At 35.3% G+C, this 25762-nt stretch overlaps 1 protein-coding gene across 3 annotated transcripts in view; it reads left to right on the top strand.

The window, feature by feature from the left end:
- Positions 1–25762, top strand: part of LOC128994752 (titin) — a 134584-nt gene that overhangs the window by 74014 nt on the left and 34808 nt on the right. For all 3 annotated transcript variants that reach the window (XM_054419511.1, XM_054419512.1, XM_054419513.1), the window contains 24 exons: positions 1060–1180; positions 2019–2206; positions 3133–3350; positions 3894–4020; positions 4698–4826; positions 5565–5783; positions 7171–7365; positions 7798–7978; positions 8474–8832; positions 9349–9555; positions 10128–10383; positions 11778–11917; positions 12059–12192; positions 12576–12703; positions 13214–13367; positions 13870–14003; positions 15078–15303; positions 15716–15887; positions 16591–16777; positions 22583–22785; positions 23541–23668; positions 24021–24273; positions 24711–24812; positions 25409–25609. In XM_054419511.1, the coding sequence (XP_054275486.1) occupies positions 1060–1180; positions 2019–2206; positions 3133–3350; positions 3894–4020; positions 4698–4826; positions 5565–5783; positions 7171–7365; positions 7798–7978; positions 8474–8832; positions 9349–9555; positions 10128–10383; positions 11778–11917; positions 12059–12192; positions 12576–12703; positions 13214–13367; positions 13870–14003; positions 15078–15303; positions 15716–15887; positions 16591–16777; positions 22583–22785; positions 23541–23668; positions 24021–24273; positions 24711–24812; positions 25409–25609 (4362 nt within the window). The remainder of the gene's footprint in view (positions 1–1059; positions 1181–2018; positions 2207–3132; positions 3351–3893; positions 4021–4697; positions 4827–5564; positions 5784–7170; positions 7366–7797; positions 7979–8473; positions 8833–9348; positions 9556–10127; positions 10384–11777; positions 11918–12058; positions 12193–12575; positions 12704–13213; positions 13368–13869; positions 14004–15077; positions 15304–15715; positions 15888–16590; positions 16778–22582; positions 22786–23540; positions 23669–24020; positions 24274–24710; positions 24813–25408; positions 25610–25762) is intronic.

Below are 25762 nucleotides of genomic sequence, written 5' to 3' on the forward strand. Positions count from 1 at the left end.
AATGTATATGTTTTATTAGTTTATTTTTGGATTAGAAAATTCCAAAATTGTGCAGTGCTGTGATTCTGTCATAAATAGTGTAAACTTATGTTATGACATGTGGGTGAATTACCGCTTGTTCATATATCATTTCCTCGATGGATCTTTACAGTAGACTCCATCTTATCCGGACTCCTCCGGACCGAGGCCAGTCCAGATAACGGTTTTTTCGTTTAAATGGACATCCCCAAAATATCTTTAAACGGACCGTTTAAATGCATACTCTATACAGTATTTGACTTAAAATTAGGAGAGCATTGTATTTAGACACGTAATCACTGGTCTCAAATCTTTCCCACAAGAACAGTCCTTTCAGTACCGCCCACTTCCTACCAATCTAGTCCGGTTAAACCGATGTGCTGATAAAAATTATCCGGATAAAGAGATGTCACTTCTACCGAGTGTAGTCCGGTCAAACCGATGTCCGGTTAAAAGATGTCCGGATAAGAGGGAGTCTACTGTATATGAGTTGTAGAATACATTTAATGTGCGGTATTTTTTGTAGTTTTGTCAAAATGTTAAAATATAACACTTTTTTACATAATGTTTAATTTTTTCTTAAAAATCTTCGTTTACTGATTGGTGACAAAAATATTGTCATTGGTATCAGAAAGTAGGCGTTTATGATGTTAAAACTATTTTATCAACAAAAAACATTAAGCAAACTTATGCTGTATTGCAATGGTCTGGGAGTTATAAAAAGGCACATGTACACTATAGTACAATGTCATTGATTAATAACTCGCTCATTTAATCATGAATGGTCCAATGTCTTTATAAATTGTGACATTAATCCACATTTTATGTAAAAATCTGTAATTCGTCCTTAAGATTTACTTTTGAAATAGTAGTACACGTAATGACAACTCAAGTAGATGCTTGAATATTCAACTAAACTAAAATAAGAAAACCACTACTTACAAACCTCTATTTATTTGTATTGGCATTAGAATGATTTTTGTGTGAGTACTATAAACTGCTTAATCAACAACCTTTGACTAGGAAATTCTTATATTGCAGTTTGAGAAGTTGACAAACCTGAGCGAAGGAGAGATCGCTCACTTTGAAGCCTCCTTATCACCTGTTGGTGATCAGACCATGGTGGTGGAGTGGTTTTACAACGGCAAAACTTTGGAAGCAAGTAAGTTTAGAACAATTGTCATTGTATTTTCATTCTCTGGTGAAATTAATGATGATGATAATGAAATTAATGATGACTGGACTGCAGCAGTGAATTGTCAACAATTCATTTTCATTTTGTATTTGTTGTCAACTTAACTTTTTTGTTTGCCTTTTGTAGAGGAGTGATGTAGCCTATAACAATAGTCATGATATCAAGACCTAGGACAGAAATCTATTTTATTTTATTTCCAGGGTCACCAGAAACCAAAAACACTATCTATTCAAATTGTGGACATTTTTTTATACCTTGAATGTCAACACGTGGGGTGTAACATACATCTATTTAAAAATGATTTGTTACGAGAAATATTCAAGGAAAACCAATGTCTGTAAAAGGGATTTTGAAACGTTAATGGTAACAATGCCTGAAATAGTTGAATATGAATAGAGCTAGACATCTTATATGCCCATGATGAAGTTGTAGACAGTTTTAGAGTAATAATCAACTTGATTGTTTTTATTTAACCCAGACTATATGGGCAACCTTTTTGTAAAATATAACATCCTTTTATGCCATCTGAACTATTGGTAGTCTATATAGACGGGCAAATGAAAGGTTAAATGAGGCCACCAACCTCTTTTTTATTAAAAAAGTAAATAAAAACACAGTAACGCAAATTAAGGGAGAAAACAGAATTTTAGATTGAAACACACTCTGTGGATAACTCACTCATCTATGTTCTTTGTTAGTGACACATTTTACTACAGCTGGTACGATGTAAACAATATGTATTCTTTAGTATCCCAATAAGTTAGTTGTGAAATTGAAAGGTGTGACATGCAAATGTATTGTGTAGGTCACAGGACCAGGACGGTGCATGCGTTTGGCATGGTGGTGCTGGAGATCCTGGGTACTAAGATAGAGGACTCTGGCAGCTACACTTGTAGAGCCACAAACAAATGGGGCACGGCAGAGATCAGTGTGGAGCTGGAGTGTGTGGACAAGAGCAAGGGACAGAAACCACAATTTACCACACATATACAGGTATGTATCCAGTCTAGAGAAACTTGGACACAATATGAATTCAGTTAATTGACTTCTGTCATAAAAAAAAAATGGAAATCCAACCAAGATCAATGTAAAACCTGTGTACTGTTTCAGGTATTCTTCTAATGTTTGTTTTTCCTCTTGTTTATTGTTCTAACAATTCAGAAATGTTCTATAGAAATCATAATTTAAACATATTTACTTTAAAGATTAGGACTTCACTATTTTAGATATAATGCTTAAAGGAGTAAAATTAGGTATGGGAAATTAGCACAGTTTCAGCTTAGCAAATAAAAACCTGTTAATACTAGTGTTGGTTGACTTAAGAATTTATTGTAAGCGAGGACAATAGATCCCGTAGATCCCATCCTGAATATTTGTTGTGACTAAAATTAGTTTGTGTCTAGTTTTTGTAATTCTACTTTTTGAGGCTTACAATTACATTTTAATTTTTAATTCAATTCAATTCAATTAGTTTATTCACAGCAGAAGCCATTGTACAATAATACCATTACATACGGGAGATAACAAGCAATGATAAATACTAAATAATACAATAGATGAACACAAGATGCATAAGAATAGTAATACTACTAAATAGAACGAACACAAATAAGTAACAGGTGGACTCTGAACAAATGAAGCTAGCGTTACAAGAAGATATGCACGAGGATATACAGGTAACGTGCAACATGCAAAAGGCATAATAATAATACTGAAAGAGAAACAAGATGCATACAAATCATAATGTAACACTAGTCAATATAGTCATACAGCATTTAAACTCAACATAACAGAAAAAAACACAAAATTTGTAATATTGAGTTGGGAATAAATTTCACAACTAACTAGCTAAATTGTGGCTTTAGAGAAAAAAGTGTTACAACTGGGAACAATTTCTCATTTAAATAATGTGTTTTTAGAGCGTTGATGGACTGAAGGACGGAGACTCGGCTCACTTTGAATGCACTCTGATCCCAGTCGGAGACCCCAACATGAAGGTGGAGTGGTTCCACAATGGTAAACCTCTCAGACATTCTACCAGGATCAAGTCTGTATCAGACTTTGGCTTTGTTCTGCTGGACATCGCCTACACACAGAGTCACGACAGTGGTGAATACGTCTGCAAAGCAAGCAACAGGTAAAGTAGTTGATTACATACGTTAATGGAATATATGGGTGGAATATGTGGGGTAAATTAATACACATCGGTTTGTTGGGCGGAAAATAAATGTTTCAACCTATTGCAAAAAGATGTTTGATCTGCTTTTTTTTAACGAGAACTGTTTATTGGAATGTTAGTTATTATAGAACACAAGACCAGAAACTGCTCAAGCACCCACTTTACCCCACATTTACATTCATGTTTGGAGAACTAATGTTCGTTCATGGCTGTAGTCATTGTAAACTGTGCCATGTTTTTAACACTTACTTTGAAGATGCATACTTTTAGTTTAGCCATCGAGGATGTCTCTTCAAAGTAAGGAAATAATGTGTGGCAGTAATCTCCAATAGACATGATTGATGCAGAAAACTGTATGAATTAGGTTAATTTATTTCAATTAGTAAAAAATGTAACAAATGTGAAGGAATTTAGGGCCAAAGGTTGGTAATAATTAAGACTTTGATATACATAACTGGCTCTTTTATGGAGGTGAAGGTTGTAACTTTGTGTCTGTCCTAGGTATGGTGAAGACTACACCAAGGCTACCGTCCGGTGTGTAGGCAAGGGAGGAGTGTATCTGGACACTCTCCAGCCCGACTCTCTGGCCCGTATTCGGGAACTCGAGTTGGGAGCAACTCCTTCTCAGGTATTTATCATATATTTATTTTATTTAGAACAGGGTGTACGCCCTTAGTTCAGGAGAAACACATCGTTTGTAACAGTATTATAGCTTATGTAGATTTCTGGGAATGTTTCTTAATGAGTATGTTCGTCAATAAATTTTAATTTCAAATTTTGTCGTTTTGACTAAACTAAAAACAACAACAACAAAAGGGGGGGGGGGGAAAGGGAAAATGGTAAAAATTGAATTTAGTTTTTGTTGTTTTGGTTAAAATAAGGTGTTCTTGTACAGTTTTTTTCTGTCCTTTACAAATTGAGCAAGATTATGTTAACAAGACCATTTTGGAAAAAAAATTTAACAATTGGCTTCAATAGTCTGAAACTAAGCACTATTCTGTTAAATGCATAAAGCTTTGTATATATAGTTATTTTGCAGTTTTTGAGGAGTTATTTTTTATTTTTACTAGAATGTTTTAAATAACCAGAATATAGACTTTTTTTTAACAGACCTTAGTGTCACTCAGTGTAACAAGATTATATAAACAAGCTTAGCAATCAAAGAGTGATTCTCCTTGAAACTGAAAGCTACTTTTAACTGCTATTAGTACACCTATATGTATTTACTTAGCTTATCATTTTGTTAGATCATTGAGGTTTAGTAGATAGTCAATATTTTGTTCTAACGATGTCTGTTCTCACCAGATACCAACGTCACCAGTCCTGGAGCCACCCAAGTTTATCACACAGATCAAGGAGGTGGTGAATCTCAAGGAGGGACAGAGCGCTCACTTTGAGGCCCGTCTCACTCCAATCCACGACCCGGACCTGGTGGTTAGTATAAAACACATCTAGTAGCATGTTAGTGCTGCCTTATAGGCTACTCCTATCAGCTCTCTTTGCTGTCTCCTATAAGTAGTGTACACAGTTGATGAGAAAGTTTGTCTCATTAATTACTTTAAACATTGTATTTAGACAGTTTCTAAAAACTTGTATTTAAAAGTACTCATCAAGGGAGGTTCAATTTAAATTTGATACGCACGGCTTTTCACTTGCTTAAAACATTGGACCTTTGTCCTGGAGCCTAGTTCCATATCAATGGATTTAAAAACAATTTAATGACTCAGAGATTCAATTTCTCCCTTCATCTGTTAAAAATATACCTATACATCCCTCAAGTCAGAACAGCTTGCTGAATTGAACAATATTCAAGATACAATATTATTTAATTATTGGTGGTAATATATTGGTGAGTCAGTGGCTCAGTTGGTAGCGTCACAGACTTCAGGCCCAAGGCAGTGATGTCGTCCTGGTCACTGCCACAAAAATTTTATCAGTACAGTTCACCTTTGTACTGTACCGGCTCACCCCTTGCTTTGCTGGATATGTTCCACGCACAGATCTGTAGTCTATGTGGACAGGCAAATGCAAGGTTAAAAGAGGAGAGGCCACCAACCTCTTTATATAAAAAAAAATAAAAAAAATAATAATGAGAGTGACATTTTGTAATATTTTGATTATTCACACGTTGTTCACATTTTACTCTACTTATTACTAACTAATGTTTCACAGGTTGAATGGTATTTCAATGGCAAGAAACTGCCACATGGCCACCGTTACCGTACATTCCACGACTTTGGCATCGTCATCCTCGACATTCTGTACTGCTACGAAGAGAACTCTGGCGAGTACGAGTGTCGCGCTGTCAACAAGGTCGGCCAAGACTCTACCAAGGCTTCTCTCAAGTGTTCCAGCAAAGCCAGTCTTATTTTGGAGAGCCAACTGCCCCAGGTAGGTTGAAATACCTAACTGTCTAATTAGCAATGTTAAATTAGTGTTGGTGGTGGCCAAAACCATTAGCGAACCTAAAGAAGCAGTTATCCACGGTTCCTGTGCAAAATGCTTGTGTTCATGTAAGATATAACAACCTTAAAACTCAATTCCTTTTATTATTCTTCCTAAGAAGTAAAAAAAAAGCAATTTTAATTTTTAACTCTGAAGGGAAAAAATTTATTGATTTGATACCCTTAGAGTAGGGATGGACGAGATTGGATTTTTAGTTCGAGACGAGACGAGACGAGATTTTTTATTTCTCATAAACTTTCGAGACGAGATCGAGACGGGATTTCCCTTCTCATACACAACGGGAAATGCACGTTCAAAATTTTTACCTGATTTTGTAACATTGTTAGATGACTGTTTAAATACAAAAATAATGATAATAGGCAAGAATATTTACAATCTTTTATTAAAAAACATCAGCATAACATTTTTTTATTAATCACGCCTAACTTATTAAAAATGCCTACGATTCGGAAACATAGTGATATCAGTTAGGATAGAGTTCAACTTATCCTAAAATAAAATAAATCATAAAATAAAAGCAATATTAATTTTTATAAAATAGTTAGGTACTTGTTTTGACTTTTTATAGTAATAAACATTCCTCACACTGCTTACATTTAACAAAACTTCTCAAATGTTATTAAAGTAATATTATTAAAATAATTAAAGTAATATTTACATTTAAAGAATTAATTAAGTAAGAACGCCTTCGCAAAGGAAACGCAACTACAACACACTCCTGTATTGCAGGTATTGCATTGACTTTCTGCAGCCGTTTTAAATTTTTTTTAATTTTTTTTTATTCTCATCTCGATAAAAATCTCGGCCAAAAAGAAATCTCGTCTCGTGTAACGAGATTTAAAATTTCCCGAAATTTCGAGACTTGACCATCCCTACCTTAGAGGTATTGAGATACCTGTAGGCATTTTGGATTTAAATATCCTTAATCCATCACATACTCTGTATCAGTTCACTTAGTTGAAACTCCAGAGAAATTGCCATAAATTGTCAAGTGATACTTAATTTTTATTATTGAATTAACGACAGTAAAAATCTTACAGGACCTTTATAAAATATTAAACCATAAGTATTTGTTAAACATTATTCTTAAAGGTCTTATTTCCTAATGAAATAAAGACAGATATCCCTTTAGTAGGGATCCACAAATTTAAAATTTAAATGTTTTAATTAAAACCCCCAGATTTAATTCCAAACAATTTTCCCCCATTAATTTTACATTACGATCATATTGCATGTATAATGTTAGAATGAAACAAATGTAAAATGTAACTCACCTCGCAGAAAAGTATATGAATTTTAATACTTTAACCAGGGAATGGAAGGTGGTTTGGAGAAGATTCAGACCCTGGAAGACTCGTTGATCCGACAGAGGGATGAGAAGTCGTCAGAAGAGAGGGGGCAAGCTCCCGTGTTCACTGTACCTCTGGCTAACATTGAAAGTCTACGTGAGGGCGAGAGTGCTCACTTTGAGGGTCGCCTCACACCCACCAACGACCCCAGGCTTAAGGTGAGAATACCAATAAAACGTCGATACCTCAGTCGATTTTCCTTGTCGGCGATTATGAAATAGTTTCACCCTTCTCAGGAAATTACTTCTAAGTAGGCCTACATGAACCATCTATTTTTTAGTCCAAAGATATATTCTTTGGGATATAATGGAAAACAGAAATAACCTGTTTATTTAGCTAAGACACTTTTCAAACTAAATAAACAGGTTATTTTACCTCAGATTCTCTCTGTATATAATTAGGATATAGTTTCTATCAAATCGCTAAGTGCAGGACTATGTATTCTCAGAAACTGAGGGATTCTACTTGGCCACTATTGTTATCAGCTTATCATTATTTGTAGATGTTTTCTGTTTTCTATAAAGTCTAAACTATTTCTAATCAATTGATGTTTTAGCAAACTGTGTAAGCACACTGATTGTTTATTTTAGGTTGAGTGGTTCTGGAACGGTAAACCACTGAAGACCGGCTCAAGGTTCCGCACTTTCTGTGACTTTGGCTTTGTCATTCTTGAGATATCTCCGGTGTACCCTGAGGACTCTGGAGAGTACTCTTGCAGAGCATTCAACGAGTATGGAGAAGCTGTCACTACTGCCTCCATGAAAGTACAAGGTAATCTATGTTCTCACTACAAGTTCTCATGTTAAAGTAAATGTATTTTTACCACACTACGGTACACAGTAAGCAGCTGGTTTCTACTATTTAAACTTCATATTTTAATTACCTTGACATATTTTTATCAAATGAAGCCTCTTACACCCAGTGTGCCGCTTTTAGATTTTAAAAGTCTAGCTTTTCCTTATTAGCTTAAGTTTTATTTAGTGAAATGAGTTATATGTTGTCAGATGATGGTTGTTAGTTAATTTCTTTGTCAGTTATTTTATTACGGTGAACAAATTGATAAGAAAAATGTCTAACTATTATTTCTATGTTTATTGTGTCTATTCCAATCTTAAAAACCAATAAGCTATTTAATTATGCTTGATTTAATTTAATCATCAGGTTGACTCATTGAGCTTGTAAGGACAACATCGATCCAAGTATTACTTCAATTGACCTTATTCAACGTACATTAAATTACTTAGCATTTAAATACTTATATTTCAGGCAAACGCAGTATCGTTTTGGAATCACAGCTGCCCAAGGGTATGGAGGGCACCATTGACAAGATAGCTGAGCTGGAAGGTCTGGGACAAGCGCCCTCCGACCTGACACCGGACGCAGACTCCGGTAAACCACCGGAGTTCATCACCACACCAGCTGACCTGACCCTGGCCGAGAACCAGCTGGCACACTTTGAATGTCGTCTGACGCCGGTCAACGACCCCAGCATGAGAGTGGAGTGGTACCACAACGGAAAACCACTGTGGGCCGGCTCACGTGTCAAGACTATCAACGACTTTGGGTTCGTCATACTTGAGATTGCCGGTTGCTACATCAGGGAGTCCGGATTGTACACTTGCAAGGTGAGTCAGGAAGAGGGTGAGAACTGTAATAAATTCTGGTGAGGTATTGTGTGAGTTATTACTTCATTTAGTGTCCATTAATAGCCTACTTAAAAAAATGATTACCAAACTTAAAAAAAACCTATTAAAAAATCATTCTTCTTTTATTTAGTGTTGTGTATTAAAAATAACATATTTTAAAACTATTAATGAAAAGTCCAAGTGTTTCTTGTTTTTAGTTATTTTAGCAAGCCTTCATTCAATACAGATTTCTTTTTATAAAAGAAAGCAGGATTTTTAGGAGGTTTGTGAGGTTATTGAGTGTCTCACTACCCCATGAAGAAAAGAGTGTGTAACTTCTGAAGAAAATGCAAAGAGCTGTTGGAGTTTAATGAGTAGTGTTAAAGTGATACAGTGATGACAGTGACAGTAGTTTTGTTTATTTGTGCTATCTACGCCACTGTAAGGGAATGGATTGAACTACATGATGTCAACCTGTTGTTAGATAGCATTATTGATGGTATGATTGTTGTGCAGGCCACCAACAAGCACGGTGAGGCGTCAGTGTCGTGTAAGCTACAGGTTCACGGCCGCCAAGGTATCATCATGGAGCCTCAGCTGCCCTCCAACTTCCGCACAGGCACTGAGAGTCTGCAGAAGTTAGAAGAGTCTCTGTACAAGCGGGAGGAGATCCAGCCCGACGCTGAGGAGGCCAAGCCGCCCAAGTTCATTGTTGAACTCAAGGTTAGTGTCAATAAATCAATCAATAATTTTTTTTCAGAACGTACAGACACATCATACATGAATGTGTCAATATGTTTGGATTTCTGTCTTGTTTGTTCGATGTGTGGATTTCTGTTGTCACTTATGTTTTGGAACATCTTTCAGAAAAATCTAAATGCAGGTAATTCAGTCCTAGTTTGCACGATTTTACATATAAAGATATTCAACATCGATAGGAATAACTTTGCTGTTTAAAACATTAAAATAACAGGAGTAAAAAGAACAAAGTTGAAGGTCTTGTTTGAAGGAGCTGGGAAATTTATATTTTCCTCCCATAGCGTCAGTTGTTTGTAGTTTGGTTAAAACAGGGGTTAATAAACACTCAAGTAACATTAAAATGACTATTAGGGGTAAAAAGGAAATTTTAATATATCCTTTACAAAAAAATAGACAAGAAATGACAAACAATTTTCAATATTAAGTATTTTTTACATTTTCCTCAGATATGTTTTTTTTTTACATAATAATTTGTAAGTGACATGTTATGCCAAGCTATAATGAGCATTTTTACTCAAGTCAAAATATCTGGTTAGGACACGGAAGTGACAGAAGCAACTGCTGCTCATTTCGATTGCCGAGTGGAGCCTGTCGGTGACTCGTCTATGCGTATCGACTGGTTCTTCAACGGCAGACCGTTTGCAACCGGCTCCCGAGTACACATGCTCAACGACTTTGGCTTCATAGTGCTCGACATGGACTACGTCTACGCTCGAGACTCTGGCGAATACATCTGTCGTGCCACCAACAAATGGGGCACGGCCACCACCAAAGCCAAGCTCACTGTCAAAGGTATTGTGGATTGTTTGTAAATCTTGTATTATGAAAAATAAATCCAATTTAAAATGTAATATAAATCAGTATGATGATGGTTAAATAGAAATAAAGTAGACTTTATTTAGTTTAGACACTTTGGGACCGAATCCTTGTTAAAAATAAACTGAGTCTGAACCGATAGAAATTAATAGAAGAGTTGAATGGAAATGCAGCTCATGCACAGATCTGAATCATAGGGAGAGGACTACTATTTGGTCTCATACACTGTTCCCTCTAAATTAGGGATGGGTCAAGTCAGTTGTTGGTTTTACCGGTTTTTGCAAAGAATCCATAACCGAGGATGGATGGAAAATGTCTGCTTCAGTTGATTGGCTGTCAAGCAATAATTTATCTCATGATGGGTTAGCCTCTGGATCGTAAATTGCAATATAAAAATGGTTTATTTTACCTTTTTGCGTCGAACGATCCGTGTGTAGTTAGTACAACTACAGCTGTTTCATACCACTAGGGTACATCATCAGGTTGTTGGCAGAACGTTAGATAAAACAGCATTCATTCATAGATGAACTTGTCGAAATAAATATGTCTATATATACACATAATACACAAAAACATTTAAAAAACACGAATTTACGGACTTGGCCAAGTAACGAACACACGAGACAGGCGCCGATGGATGTTGCGTCATGACTGCTGTCGTGTGATGCCCGAGCTTTTACATCGGCCAAACTGCTCGCTCTTTCGCTACTAGGTTTAAAGAACACCTACCCAAAAAGAACTCGAAATCAGCATTTGCCAACCACATAATTAACGCAAACCACAACTACACGGACATACATAGTAATCTAGAAATTATGCATTTATGTACTAAAGGCAGATACATGGACACAATAGAGGAGTTCGAAATATACAAGGCATCCAAAGAACACCCTGACCATATATTGAACGAAAAAATTTCATTCAGATCTAATATCATCTACAATACTGCCATTCATTTAAACCAAAACAAAACTGGTCCTGATAAAGGAGTTGGGGGGGAGGGGTAACAGCTGATGCTTGGACACACGACAGCAGTCATGACGCAACATCCATCGGCGCCTGTCTCGTGTGTTCGTTACTTGGACAAGTCCGTAAATTTGTGTTTTTTAAATGTTTTTCGTGTATTATGTGTATATAGACATATTTATTTCGACAAGTTCATCTATGAATGAATGCTGTTTTATCTAACGTTCTGCCAACAACCTGATGATGTACCCTAGTGGTATGAAAAAGCTGTAGTTGTACTAACCACACACGGATCGTTCGACGCAAAAAGGTAAAATAAACCATTTTTATATAATAATTTATCTGCGATCCTGTGACTCAGTTGCAACATCTATCATCAATTTAATATTTTGTTTCATACACAGTGAAACAAGACATCGTGGTAGACTCGCAACTGCCGAAGGGCATGAGTGGGGAGAAACTGAAGGAGTTGGAGAGAGGACACATTCCAGACGAGAAGCCAGAAGAGAAACTCCCAGCTGAGCCTCCTAGATTCATAACACAGGTTGGTTTTGTATTCAAAACCTGGCATTCTTATCTAATGATCTGTTTCTCTCTATCTATTACCTTGTTATATTTGGCAGTATTCTTAATTTATTAAGTTTTATTACCAGACTTTTCAACCAAGGCATGTTTTTCTCTGTAGATCGAGTCGGTGGGAGTAGGAGAGGCAGAGCCGGTCCACTTTGAGTGTCGCGTCGAGCCCAAGAAGGACCCTAGCCTGAGGATAGAGTGGTACCGCAACGGAAAACTGCTGCCAACTGGGCATCGGTACCGCAGGTTAGTAGTCTATTTATATTATTCTTTGAGTTGGTTCTTTGTTAGATGTGATTTATTAAGTTTGAGAACAGATTTTATTAGGCCTATTTCTCCCAATCGTCCTAACATACCTTAGTTTAAAAAGCAACTTAATAAAAAAAAATCAGAAATAATACTGTTGCTCAAAACGTAGTTTTTTTTTGTTTTAATCATAGCGTTATCTGGCATCTAAAATCTAATCCATACATAGATATGAATCTAAATATAGATTGTAATGCAAAATCACTTTCAGGATCATTATACTTTATCTACTACTTCAGTTAAAGAACAATAAACATGTGTTTTTAAGTGATGATGATGTTTAAATGATAGTTTGTACTAGAATGTTTTACTATGTTGTACAGCTTGTTTGACTTGGGCTACGTGTCCCTGGACATCCTGTATGTCTACCCAGAAGACTCTGGAGATTACGTCTGCAAGGCCATCAACGATTACGGAGAGGACACTACCAAAGCCACAATTCAATGCAAGAGTAAGTTGAACTTAATCTCTTCAGTTTTCTTTAATTATCATTCAACAATTTTATGGCCATACTAGTTTTGACTGTAGTAAGAAAAAAAATTAATTAGATATACTTCATGGTGATTCATCTGGGCTAGACCTTGATGTCTGGGTGAAGTAATATGCCTGACAAATACTTAGAAAAAAATTTTACACTCATGGAAATGCTGATTTTTAATTCTGCCACAGTTGCTTACAATAATCTATTTATTGCCCAAACATCCTAAAATGTAGTGGCTTAGTGGTTGCTCATATAAGAGGAAATATCTCAAAGATTTAAAACACTTATTAATTCTCACCCGACAATACATTTATGCGAGGATGCCTGATTATGCGGCCTTCTAATATTGTCTGTGACTCTGTATGTTACCTTACTTATACCGTCGGTTATGTTACCATGTGTTTTCTACTTTAAGACACAGATTTCTGACGTGCTGCTAATAAAACATTTAATATTAATTGTTGACTTTGTTTTCCACAGAAATTCCCCAAATTATTCTTCAAAGCCAGGTGCCAAAGGGCATGAAGCGCTCAGAGGCTTTGATGCAGATGGAGGCCACCATCAAGAAGTACACTTCTGAGGTCCATCTGACAGAGGATGACCTGTATGAGCCGGAGAAGAAACAACCTCCAAGGTAGGCCTACTTACTGTATTACTGCTTTGTTTAAACACAGATTGATATGAAATATTTACAGTCAATTTAATTATTAAATAATTTTAATATTACATTTTCTAATGCATTATGGCATTTTTCATTATCTTTAACCATACTTCCACTGGCAGTATTGGCACTAAGACCATGTTTTGTGTTATTTTTCATGTTTCTACCTGTATATTGAGTGAAATTTTCAATAAATTAATTGTGTTCACTCTTTTAAAATATACATTTAATTTCATGACTTCAATGTCAAGTATATATTTTTTTTCCTTTTGTAATTTTTGTTATGTAATGTGAATATATTGTACATATTTCATAAGTTTTAATTTCAGATTATAGGATTAGGCCGTTTGTATTAGTATTAGGATTAGTAGACAATTGTTATTCAGAAAATCTGATGTTTCAGAGGAAAACTAGTAAATAAAGAGATTGTAATTCATTAATTTATTATTGTTGTTAATTTTGGTATGTTTGCCAGATTTGTGACCCAGATTGAAGACCAAACCAGCCTGGTGGAAATGCAGACGACCAAGTTTGAGTGCCAGCTCGCCCCGGTGGGAGACCCTAACATGAAGGTGGAGTGGTTCCTCAACGGCAAACCTCTCCCTTACAGTGAGTATTGTACAAAAGAAAATCATTCTTCTGAGAGAATAGCTAGAGATTTATTTAGTAAATGTGATGTCAAGAAAACAAATGTTGGTTTTGTATGACCAAACAAAAAAACTATTGTGACCATTGAAGATAAATAACCGATAGGGCAAAATATCATCTTGGACTGTGGATAGAAATTGACATTTCATTCCAACATTTAGATTGTTAGCAGTTTTTGAATGAAAATTAATTTGTTTAAATTGAGCCACTGAGGGAGGATGATGATGTAAATTACTGATTTTTGTCGGATATGCAAATGTTTTAACAAAACAAACTGAAAGGACCGCTCTTTGTAAGGTAAACCATCTTGTTTGTCACATCAACTATCACAGTAACAAAGACTAAAGAATAAATTTTAATTTGATACTATAGCACGATCTCTCAGTGACTCTGTCAATATATTATTTTTAAATAAGAATTGACTAAGCCTATACCTGGTTCAAAATAATATATATAATACATAAATAGGATGTTCACTTCAGTATCCAAAAGTCAATGGTAGTATACTGTTAAATTTGTATGTTTTTAATTATTGGTGGGACCTAAAGTTTTCTTTAGCTTCTCTAGGAACAATTAACAGGCTTTTTAAAAACACAAACGTAGTGACATTAACTAATAATTAATTAATTATTAGTGTATAGGATTTTTTGTAAGGATATCAGGCTTACCTGAATGGTAAAGAGTCCAAGCTGGCACCAGAGACAGTAAAGTTTACACTATATAGGCTACACAATACATTAGAATATTTCACTGTCATTCACAGCATTTTCAACTAAGGAAGAGAGAGCACCTCTTCTCTCAGTGACAGTAAACATTCCAATGGTTTGTGTATATACTGTAAGGTTTTGTGTCTCTTGTGCCAGTTTGGACTCTTTCCCATTCAGCTATGCCTGCTATCCTACCAAAAGTTTCGAAAAACCTAGGCCCTTGTGCTCTATGTTACACACTTAACCTCGAGTCATTAGTTTACTTGTACACATTATAAATCATAAATTACAACATGTTTTCATTTAAATAACTATGCTTGTTTTACAGAGAACCGTTTCACGCCAATCTACGATTTTGGATATGTTGCAATGAACTTTGGCTGGGTCTACCCTGAGGACAGTGGAGAATACTTGTGCAGAGCTACCAACCTGTACGGCATGGATGAGACTAGAGCCACCATCAAGACCACTGGCAAGCCTGGTATCATCTATGACAGCCAGCTGCCGAAGGGTATGAACAGCATCGAGCGCATCAGAGAACTGGAGGCTATTTCGTAAGTCCGCATGGTGTTTGTAGAGTAATAGAATTTTATGTAATTTAAGGGATGATTATGAACTATTCTCCATCACGATAAGTAAATACAAAGTTTTCTTAACATTTTGGACTCTAGAATCTGATCCTTATCCTGTCCTTAGGTGAGAACTGTTCCAGTTTGGCTTGAAAATATTGTACTCGTCAAAAATTAGTTATAACATCGACACACTTTGTAAGTGGCTCAAATAAACTGCATTCATTTTCATTCTAAAACTGTCTACAGCTTTATCATAGCAATGATTTTTTAGCCCTATTTATAATATAGTCAAAGAAATTTTGCAGGATATCAAGACTCACTTGATAAACACCCCTTAAATGAAATCAAATTAAATTGTAGAAGTATTTTATTTCATTCATGTTTTTGTTTCAAGGATCCCAGACGAGGTGGAGGAAGGTGAGAAGCAGAAGGAGAAGCCAGTGTTTGTGACCAAGCCTGAGCCATACACCACGGCGGAGGGTGAACCAGCCAGGTTCTGCTGCAGAGTGACAGGCTTCCCTCGGCCTCGCGTCATGTGGCTCATCAACGGCCACACTGTAGTCAATGTGAGTAAACATCAACTTTGGAATACTTCTGAGATCTATTTACACGAAAGGAACTTGAAAGGAGGTTTGAGTTTTTAAATGATCACTAGCCTATCCTCTTAAATCACTAGAAGAAAGAAAGAAAAAGAAGAAAAAGAAGAAAAAGAAAGAAAATATCACACTTTACAAAAAAAGAAAGTAACAGTATAAATAAACCTTGATTTTAAACACCTATGTTGTTTTTGGTACAGTATAATATCCTTTTTGTGAAATAACATAGTTTATGTTCAAAAATATACATGTAAGTTTGAAAACAAAGAAATTGTTTAAAAATACTTTTAACATGTGGTGGGGGAGCGGGCAACTTGGCACATACATTCAACTAAATTCACTTAACATACTTAAAACATTTATGCAATGAAATAATAGGATGAAAGAAATACCTTATTATAGAGTGTCTTTTCAAAGCTATACTTTCTTATTCATTCTCATCTATATTTCCAAGTGGCTTTCAAATAGCTGTTAAATATACAGATTTTTCTTGTTAATGATGGTTCCTTGACAAATTTTTCTCTTAAGTTCTGGAAAACAAGATGTGTGGCTATGAAGTAAAATAATATTTTATTTCCTTTATCAATATTTACTACTTATAACCTTATCTTTGCAAAAGCCAACTAAAATGTCGCCAAACCGAAGTTGACACAATTGCTTCATTCTGTCGCAGGGCATGAGGTACCGACTAACATACGACGGCATGTGGCACTTGGATATCCCCAAGACACGCCAGTACGACCACGGCAAAATTGAGGTGGTCGCTCGTAACAGCTCGGGCGAGACCAGGGTGGAGACTACGCTCACTGTGAAGGCGAGGGGTGACGACTACCGTGGCGTACTCAAGAACTCTCCCAGACGTGAGTCTTATCATATAAGTTACAGGTGGTGTTACGCTGTAGACCATCTTGTGGTGGCTGAACAACTGCCAAATAGGTGAAAAGTCTAAATTTAAGCTAATTGATCCGACTTAAGAAAAATAAAGAGAATTCTAAAACTAATTAGTTTACTCTAAGCTCTAACATAATATTGATACAATTCAAGACATTTTTAATGAAGATCAACTTTAAATGGCCTAACAGCTTAAGAAGGATGGAAACTTCATTAAAATAATTCATTTGAACGCACTAATTTTCTCTAAACTTGTGCATTTGGCTACAAGAGTTAATACACTTTAGTTGAAGATTTACACACAAACACTATTTCTTATTCCTACTCTTTTCAGTAGTTGTTCAGCCAAGCGAAGAAAGACATGGTCATCATAGATTAGTATATCTATCAATTTATTAGATGACTAGAATTTGTGAAATAACATGACTCTTTTGGCACTCACATAATCGCTATACTCTACTTTGTGCTATCTCTACAAGCAAGCTCACCAAAACTCAACTTAACACAACCTGGTTTGACATTCACTAAACCAGCAATGCGATGCAACGCACACACCAAGTGCATTTCACTAACTGTTTCTACAGTTTCATAACCCTTCTGATCTTATAAGCATGGAGCTGCTGAAAGGGCCTAAATCGAGATGGGGCCCTTTTTAAGGAGGCTTCATAATCATCTTTTTTGTTGGAAAACAAGTAACAACTTTGGGAGACACTTGTTTTCAAATTCAAAATCAAACCACTAAATCAATTACACTGTAATTTTGGTAAATATCGATTGAAAAACTATTTGTTTGCACACTTGGTACTTCACAGCCATCACTAAACAGTTTCAGTTTGTTAGTGAAATGCCCTTGGACAGTAACACCGCCATCTAACACGTTTCATCCACTGACACACATCCCACATTTCCCTCCCTCCCCCCCTAGCCGCTGCTTCTCTAATGGTTGCGTGCTGCGCTGCCGACGGCCCTGTCACCGTCATTGGCTAATGATTTGCGTCTTCGTTTCCTCTGCTTTCACCCAGGTATGACGACAAGATAGTTGCCAGGTATGAAATTAAATCTTATAAATAAATATGTTTGTCGTAATTTTGTCGTTCTCCCTACAAATTTTCTTGGCATGCCCCTCTCCTGCTGACCAAGGTTTTGCTTGCTCCTTGCTATAATTTGTATTATGGTGGTGGGCGTTCTTCCATGTATTGTGGCATTGTTAGAAAATGTGATTTCTAAGAGGTAATTCTTTGATTTAATTTATAAACAAAAATTCAGTCATTAGTTTGGCTAATTTCACAGTTATTTGTTGTAAGCAGCACTCAGCAGTGGTATTATTATTGTTTGATACCGAAAAAAATTGTCTCATTATTTTAAATGAGCATTTTACCTTTTACAACCAAACCCAATAAATATTTCAGTAAATAAATGTAAAACTTGAAATATGTAAAAAAAATTAAAATTGATAACAACTTGAAAACATTGTTATAGTCCAGGAGCTGAGGGGGGTTGAGCATGCATGAAAGTAGTACGCAATGTTATTGCTGATTATTGTAATATGGACTGTGGTGATCAAAATTACGTATGTCGCCTATTTCAAAAGTGGTCGATAAGGTGGGGGGGAGGGGGCAAACATGGCGGTTTGCGCTATGCGTTAAAACGCTGATAGTTCGAAAACGGTAAAAGATAGAACATCGGTTAAAACGTCGTTGTAATCCTAAAAATGTGGACAACAATAATGGTTATTGGGTCCGAGGTCGTATCTCTATAAATAAACAAGTTATTGTATAAAATATGTAAAAATGGACTTTTCATGTAGATTTTTTACCGAAAGTAGAATTAATTTGTGAGTGTCGCAAAGAAGTAATATCAAATATCTTTGCTGATAGTTGTAATATGGACTGTGGTGATACAAAATACGCATGTCGCCTACTTTTCAGGGGGTTGAGAACTTGGGGGGAGGGGGGCAAAGATGGCGGAACGCGCTATACATCGAAATGACTGTAGCTCGAGAACTGTAGGAGATAGGACATCGGTTAAAACGTAGTTTTAATCCAAAAAATATTACCAATAGAAAAGGTCATTGGGTAAAAAGTCGTATCTTAACTAATAAAAAAGTTATAACAATAATAAGTTTAACAAAATCTACATCGTACAGCTATTTTTTTCGAAAATCGTATGGATTGTTGATAAATAATAGTGTAATTACTTAATTACTCGGCTAAATATTAACTAGATGCATTTTCTTATAAGAAAAAAATATTTTATTACGAATACATTTGGTTTAAAATGTAAAACACGGCCTCCAAACTACATATAATACTTGGGGTTTCGCCGCAATCAAATGCATAATACAGACTACCACTACAAATTCAATTTTAATTATTATAATGTTGTAGGTTATTACAATATGATTATGTAACAGATTCTTATTTAATACAGTTATATGAAATAAAAAAACATTACTACAAAAGTAAATACCTTATAATAAAAAATACGGCAAATCTCTTCATTCTATCCATAACAATTACACTGGTTGTTCATATTATTTGTTGAATTTAAATAGGTACCTTTTTAATTTCTCTTAGCACCTGTAATACAAATAAAAAATTATAAATATTTTCTTTGATACAAATGTATATACATCTATATATAATTAATGAATGAGAGCGGTCAAGAAATTTAATGTTTATGGTGTTTATATTTACAATGGAATTAAACTACTAGCCTATATATTATATTTCATATTTAATTATTATCTTATTTGTTTGATTATTTATTTATCATTATTTCATTTATATACTCAGTGTATAATGAAATACAAAATACAAGCAATCATTATTTTAAAAACAGCATCAATTATAACGCAACCTAACGGGCGAACCCCAAGGCGTTTGGAGGCCGTGTTTTACATTTTAAACCATATGTATTCGTAATAATATATTTTTTTCTTATAAGAAAATGCATCTAGTTAATATTTAGCCGAGTAATTAAGTAATTACACTATTATTTATCAACAATCCATACGATTTTCGAAAAAAATAGCTGTACGATGTAGATTTTGTTAAACTTATTATTGTTATAACTTTTTTATTAGTTAAGATACGACTTTTTACCCAATGACCTTTTCTATTGGTAATATTTTTTGGATTAAAACTACGTTTTAACCGATGTCCTATCTCGTACAGTTCTCGAGCTACAGTCATTTCGATGTATAGCGCGTTCCGCCATCTTTGCCCCCCTCCCCCCAAGTTCTCGACCACCTGAAAAGTAGGCGACATGCGTATTTTGTATCACCACAGTCCATATTACAACTATCAGCAAAGATATTTGATATTACTTCTTTGCGACACTCACAAATTAATTCTACTTTCGGTAAAAAAAACTACACGAAAAGTCCATTTTTACATATTTTATACAATAACTTGTTTATTTATAGAGATACGACCTCGGACCCAATAACCATTATTGTTGTCCACATTTTTAGGATTACAACGACGTTTTAACCGATGTTCTATCTTTTACCGTTTCCGAACTATCAGCGTTTTAACGCATAGCGCAAACCGCCATGTTTGCCCCCTCCCCCCCACCTTATCGACCACTTTTGAAATAGGCGACATACGTAATTTTGATCACCACAGTCCATATTACAATAATCAGCAATAACATTGCGTACTACTTTCATGCATGCTCAACCCCCCTCAGCTCCTGGACTATTACTATAAACTACATTTTCTATCGTCATAACAAATTTTTGTTTTTATTTGTTTTTGTGGCTAGGCACCTATATTATTTTTGGTCATTTATGAGATACAGTAAGTTTTGCTTCATATTGGTTATGTATGGTTTAGTTTTTGTATCCCTTCCCTTCTTGTTATTTCTAACTTTTTATCATATTTTGACTCAATTTTCACATCTCTTTTAATAGTAATCAATATAATTCAGGAAAACCTAGGAATGTATTTTACAGAAAACTCATAGAACACACGAATTTTGGAATAAAAGTCACTTTGATTAACTTGCAAAAAAAAGTGTAAACTAAACTACCAATTTTAAAAACTCATTTTTAAAACTTCTTAACTATACAATTTCCAATCAGTATTATTATTCAATTATCTAACACAACTAGTAAATATTTTCAATATTGAGGTTTCTGATTTATTGTTGTATTAACCTTCCGTCGGACGCATTGATTTTCAAAAACCAAAGGGCGATCATGGAAGTTACTTCCGGGAGTACAAAAACTTTACATTGATGAGTAGAAAACATATTAATAACTATAAAACTGTATGAAAAACATTTGTTATGAGTTATTACACTATTACTTCAATTGTATATCAAATAGAAAATGTTATAATAAAAAATAAAAATACATAAGTGTCGTGGATAAAAAACATTTACTTTTTGTAACATAGTTCGGCCGCTTAGAAAGCGACCTCCTCCAGCATTGCTTTAGCATTAGCACGCAGGTCGTTTTCTAAGCGGCCGAACTATAATGCAGTACTATCGTATATTAGAACACAATTTGAATATTGTATGACATAAACACATGTATATGGTCTAATAAAATAATAGTTTTGTACAAGGACAACTCATTCAATCAAAGCTCTTAGACAAAAATTGCATCAGTGTATGACACCTATGGTATTATGAAAAGAGATATTTCATAAGGACTTTGTCAAGGCTCTTTAGAAAAAAATGCAATGGTGTTTGAAATAAAATACCTATTGTATTATGCAAAAAATCATTTGTTAGAAGGACTACACATTTTGTCAAAGCTCTTTTTCTTGAAAAAAAAACGGTTTCCGATCTCACGCACCATTAGTTCTTTCTATTAAATGTTGTTCCTTGTCTTCCCTTTCAACACTAACCAACAATCTCGCAATTAGTTCTTCTTCATCCATTTTATAATATTGCTAAATAAGGTCAAACACAAGGGCGTACACGGAACTAGGCTCCGGGAAACCCGTTGCATCACAGGGCGCTCACGGAAGCTACTTCCAGTAGTGACACAAATCACTCCCCAAGGTCGGCTGACAACTGGGAAAGGGGTAAGATAGTAAAAAACCGATTCAGCAAAAAAGGTTCGTGAGGTAAATCAGACCACAGCCCTGCCGGACACATACTATGGTTTTCTTAACGAAAAAAGTAGTGACCCGGAGGTAACCTCTGTGATGCGCCCGATGAAAGGTTAAAAAATTCAAAATTTAAACTGTAGAGAAGGACATAGCCTACAAACAACACCTGTAGATAATTGACCGTACACAGTTGATAATTTGAATATCTTGCTTGCATGTATGTTTGTATGACTGTGTAGTAATATGAAATGCTAATGTGAAAAGTGTTAAGTTTTTATAAAGTTTTGCCGAGTAAAAATTATTTCCGTGTTACTAACAATTTTATTAAATTGCATTTAAACCTATTCCCCATTAACTTTATATTTACATTTTTTGAAAGTATATACTAAAACGGCCCAGTTTATTAGATGTCATCACTGCTGAATTTAATGTCTATAATTTCTAATCTAACTAAAAAGATTTACGGTGCATAAAAAAACTAAATTAATTTTCTGTGTACTTATGAGTAAAAAAACCGCAAAGAAAACACTGTTCTTGTAAATAGCTATGCCTCGGGAAAAAAAATACTAACAAGAAGTTAAAAATTTTAAACCAAAATAGATAGAGGACTAATGCTTTGTAACCAATCGCTTCTAGAGCATTCCCTCATTATGGTAATTTATCGATGACGTAGTCAGAGTGTGTATTGAGGTGGAGATTTGTTGATAGCGTGGTACGACTATGAGCTGACCTCGTACCAGAAGGAACGACAGGAGACAGAGTTGACAAAGGTGTTTGAGGAGCGAGCACAGCAAGACAAGGACATCATCTTGGACCATCTGATACCCAAGGATGTGGGCCAGGACCAGCCAGAATGGACACAGGCTGTGAAGCAAAAGAGGGGCGAGGAGTACTACAACAAGCTCAAAGAGGTAAGAACAAACAAGGTTAGATTACAATCACTAGCTACTATTTTATCGAATAATTGGCGAGTGGTTGGTGGGAGTTAAATTATGATACTTGAGAAAACAGAAAGTTGTTAGATTAGAAAAATCTTTGGATTAACAAACATAGTACTAAAACTTACTACTATCATACTATTCTTAGACTGTTAGAGGTTCAAATTTAAAAAATTTAGTCTTAATTTACAAAAAAAAACCATTCTTATTGAAATGTAACACTTTGTTTGGCTTATCAATTAAATTTTACATCACGTAGACCTGTGTAACGTTAAGTGCAACTTTTAATGTTGCTTGAACATTACACCAAAAGCAACAATGCATAAACTGTTAGTAACTCTTTTTAAAGTTGGTAACGATCCCGGTTACTAACTATAATCAGTTCTGGACACTACCAATTGGCCCGAGCCCTGTTGTTACAAAAGTACTGATACTGATATTTTAAAGTTGGTTCCTAAGACTGATACATTTTCATTTTTAAAAGAACTGATGGACCTGGGAATCCTATTCAGGTGCCAGTTCATCACTAAGTACAACTACATTTTACATGTATGCTGTATACGCAGTTTTACATGTTTTAAAAGTTACTTGAAAATATGTTCAACCATAGTTTTCAACAAGTGAAACTCAGTAATGTATTTTTTCTACCTACTAATATCTAAAAGGATGCACAGAACTGAACTGAAATGTGCAAACATTAATTGTGGTTTTGCATTGGTGTTGAACAGCTGGAGGAGGAACAGGTGGTGAAGGAGGCAAGGCTGAGAGAAGCTTCTCATCAGTTTGCCATCCCTGGGGAGAGAGTGTCACAGAAGTCATTGGCCAGAGGCATGGCTGACCAGTACGAGAGCAATGTGTGAGTAAATAACACAACCTTATAATTGAGTAGCGTAACTATATAAGATAGAAAATATAATGCACTGTACCTATACAAGATGATAAGTGTTTATAATCATCTATCATGATTACTCATTATGTTGTACCCTACCACCATTCTTTCCAAACCCTCTTCACTTTGAAGTCAGATTTGATAAGTCATTTGTCCCAAAATTATTAATCCATTGACTCATTAAAAGACTGAAGACTGACAAGTTGGGTTAACATTTTTTTATATATTGCATTAGATTTCACTTTGGAAAAATGTAAAATATATGTACATAGCATTATACACGCAAGTTATTAATCCCAAACCTATGTATTGTTCTCAGTGAAAAGAAAGAAGAGCTGATGCCTTGGCAGAAGGGAGTGAACCTCCGTCGTGTGGAGAGAAAGGAGAACCAAGGAGACGAAGCTCTGCATCAGATAACCACAGCGTTGCGACAGACACTACGGGACGACGTCACTCAGGAGACCCAGCAACAACAACAGAGGCCTTGGGTGAAACCCAGCCCTGACCAGACGGCATCATCAGTACATGGCAAGGAGGTGCATGTGGCCACACAGAAACAGACACAGAAGGAGGTCAGTGGGGGTTTAAACTGAGAACAATTGTAAAACAATTAAGTACAGTAGGTTCTATGTTCTATGCGACATTGGTAAATTACAGTACTGCTCTAGACAATAAAACAATACAGCAATATCATTTGTATGTACCATCAGTGTTGTAAAAACATATTGCACCTTTGTGTGGCTATAAAAAAGTTGGTGCAAGTAAGCAAGTGTGTGAGTCAAGTCAGAGTCATACTCTTGGCCATCTGGAGCAAGAGGAAAAATTTACTGTAATGGTGAAAAACTCAACTCACATATTATGTATAGCGCATATTGAGAGCTAACCTATCAGCTATTTATATTTTTCCATTTACATACAACATTTAATGGATTGTACAAGTGTTTTTGTAACATATAGAAAAATCGCAAGATCTATTTGTAACATTATTTCACAAAAGTTTTTGTTACAGGTGCAAGGTGACACGGAAATAACCAGAAAGATCACAGCAACAGAAACCACAGAAGTTGAGCATAAAGGCAAAGTGGAAGAAAGAGTGGTCTCAGGAGCAGTGGTGAGTGTGATGTGGCGTTACTATATTGTCTTAGTTAGTAGGGCCAAGTCCAGGGTAGCATCTGTAAAAAAATAAAAAGTATTCACAAGGTTTTTAGATATGAAATCTTGTCTTGTCCTTAGGTGAGAAAGTATCTATGAAATTAGTGTACAAACCAAGATAAGACTAGAAAATCAATTCAAAAACCCCAAAGAGTACTGTATAGTAATCAAACACAAACAAAAACCCTTAATTAAAACAATTAAATAATGACAAACAAGATTAGGATAACACATTGGTCATTGCTTATGTCTCCAATTGCTTATGTCTAAATTGCGATAGAAAATGTTTGCAATAATAATCTCCTAAATATCTGTAGCATAATAGAGTTTTTATAGATCTTTGGTCTGTCTAAGAAGTTAGAATGTAGTTAACCTGTTTAAGGAGTTAGAATGTAGTTAACCTGTTTAAGGAGTAAGAATGTATGTAAACAACATTATTAGAACTGCTTTAGAGAAAAAGTTAAACTAAGCCCAGCTATGACTCGACCATGTAGTCTTTGTGAAAGCGCTAATTTATAAGTTTTGAATTACAATTGTTCTGAATTTGAATTACAGAAACCAGCCAAGCCTCCACTTTTCACCAAAAAGATTCAGCCTTGTCGAGCATTTGAGCAGGAGCAAGCCAGATTTGAGGTGGAGTTTGATGGAGATCCACTGCCAACAATCCAGTGGTTCCGGGAGGACTTCCCCATCCAGAACTCTCCTGACTTCCAGATACACACCTTCAGCACCAAGTCCATCCTTGTCATTCGTCAGGTAAAAAAAAAAACAAGTCTATCAGTCAGACTCACATTAGTAATAAAGTGGATTGATATGTCTTGTATAGCTTTGTTAACGACCAAAACAAGACCAGCTATATTTTTAGCCAGGATCGTTTATTACCTAATGATCAAGAATATTTTAATTTAA

This window comes from Macrosteles quadrilineatus, unplaced genomic scaffold, assembly GCF_028750875.1.
Source record: "Macrosteles quadrilineatus isolate MER2022 unplaced genomic scaffold, UCM_ALF_1.0 Scaffold_5__1_contigs__length_97177068, whole genome shotgun sequence".
Taxonomy (NCBI): domain Eukaryota; kingdom Metazoa; phylum Arthropoda; class Insecta; order Hemiptera; family Cicadellidae; genus Macrosteles; species Macrosteles quadrilineatus.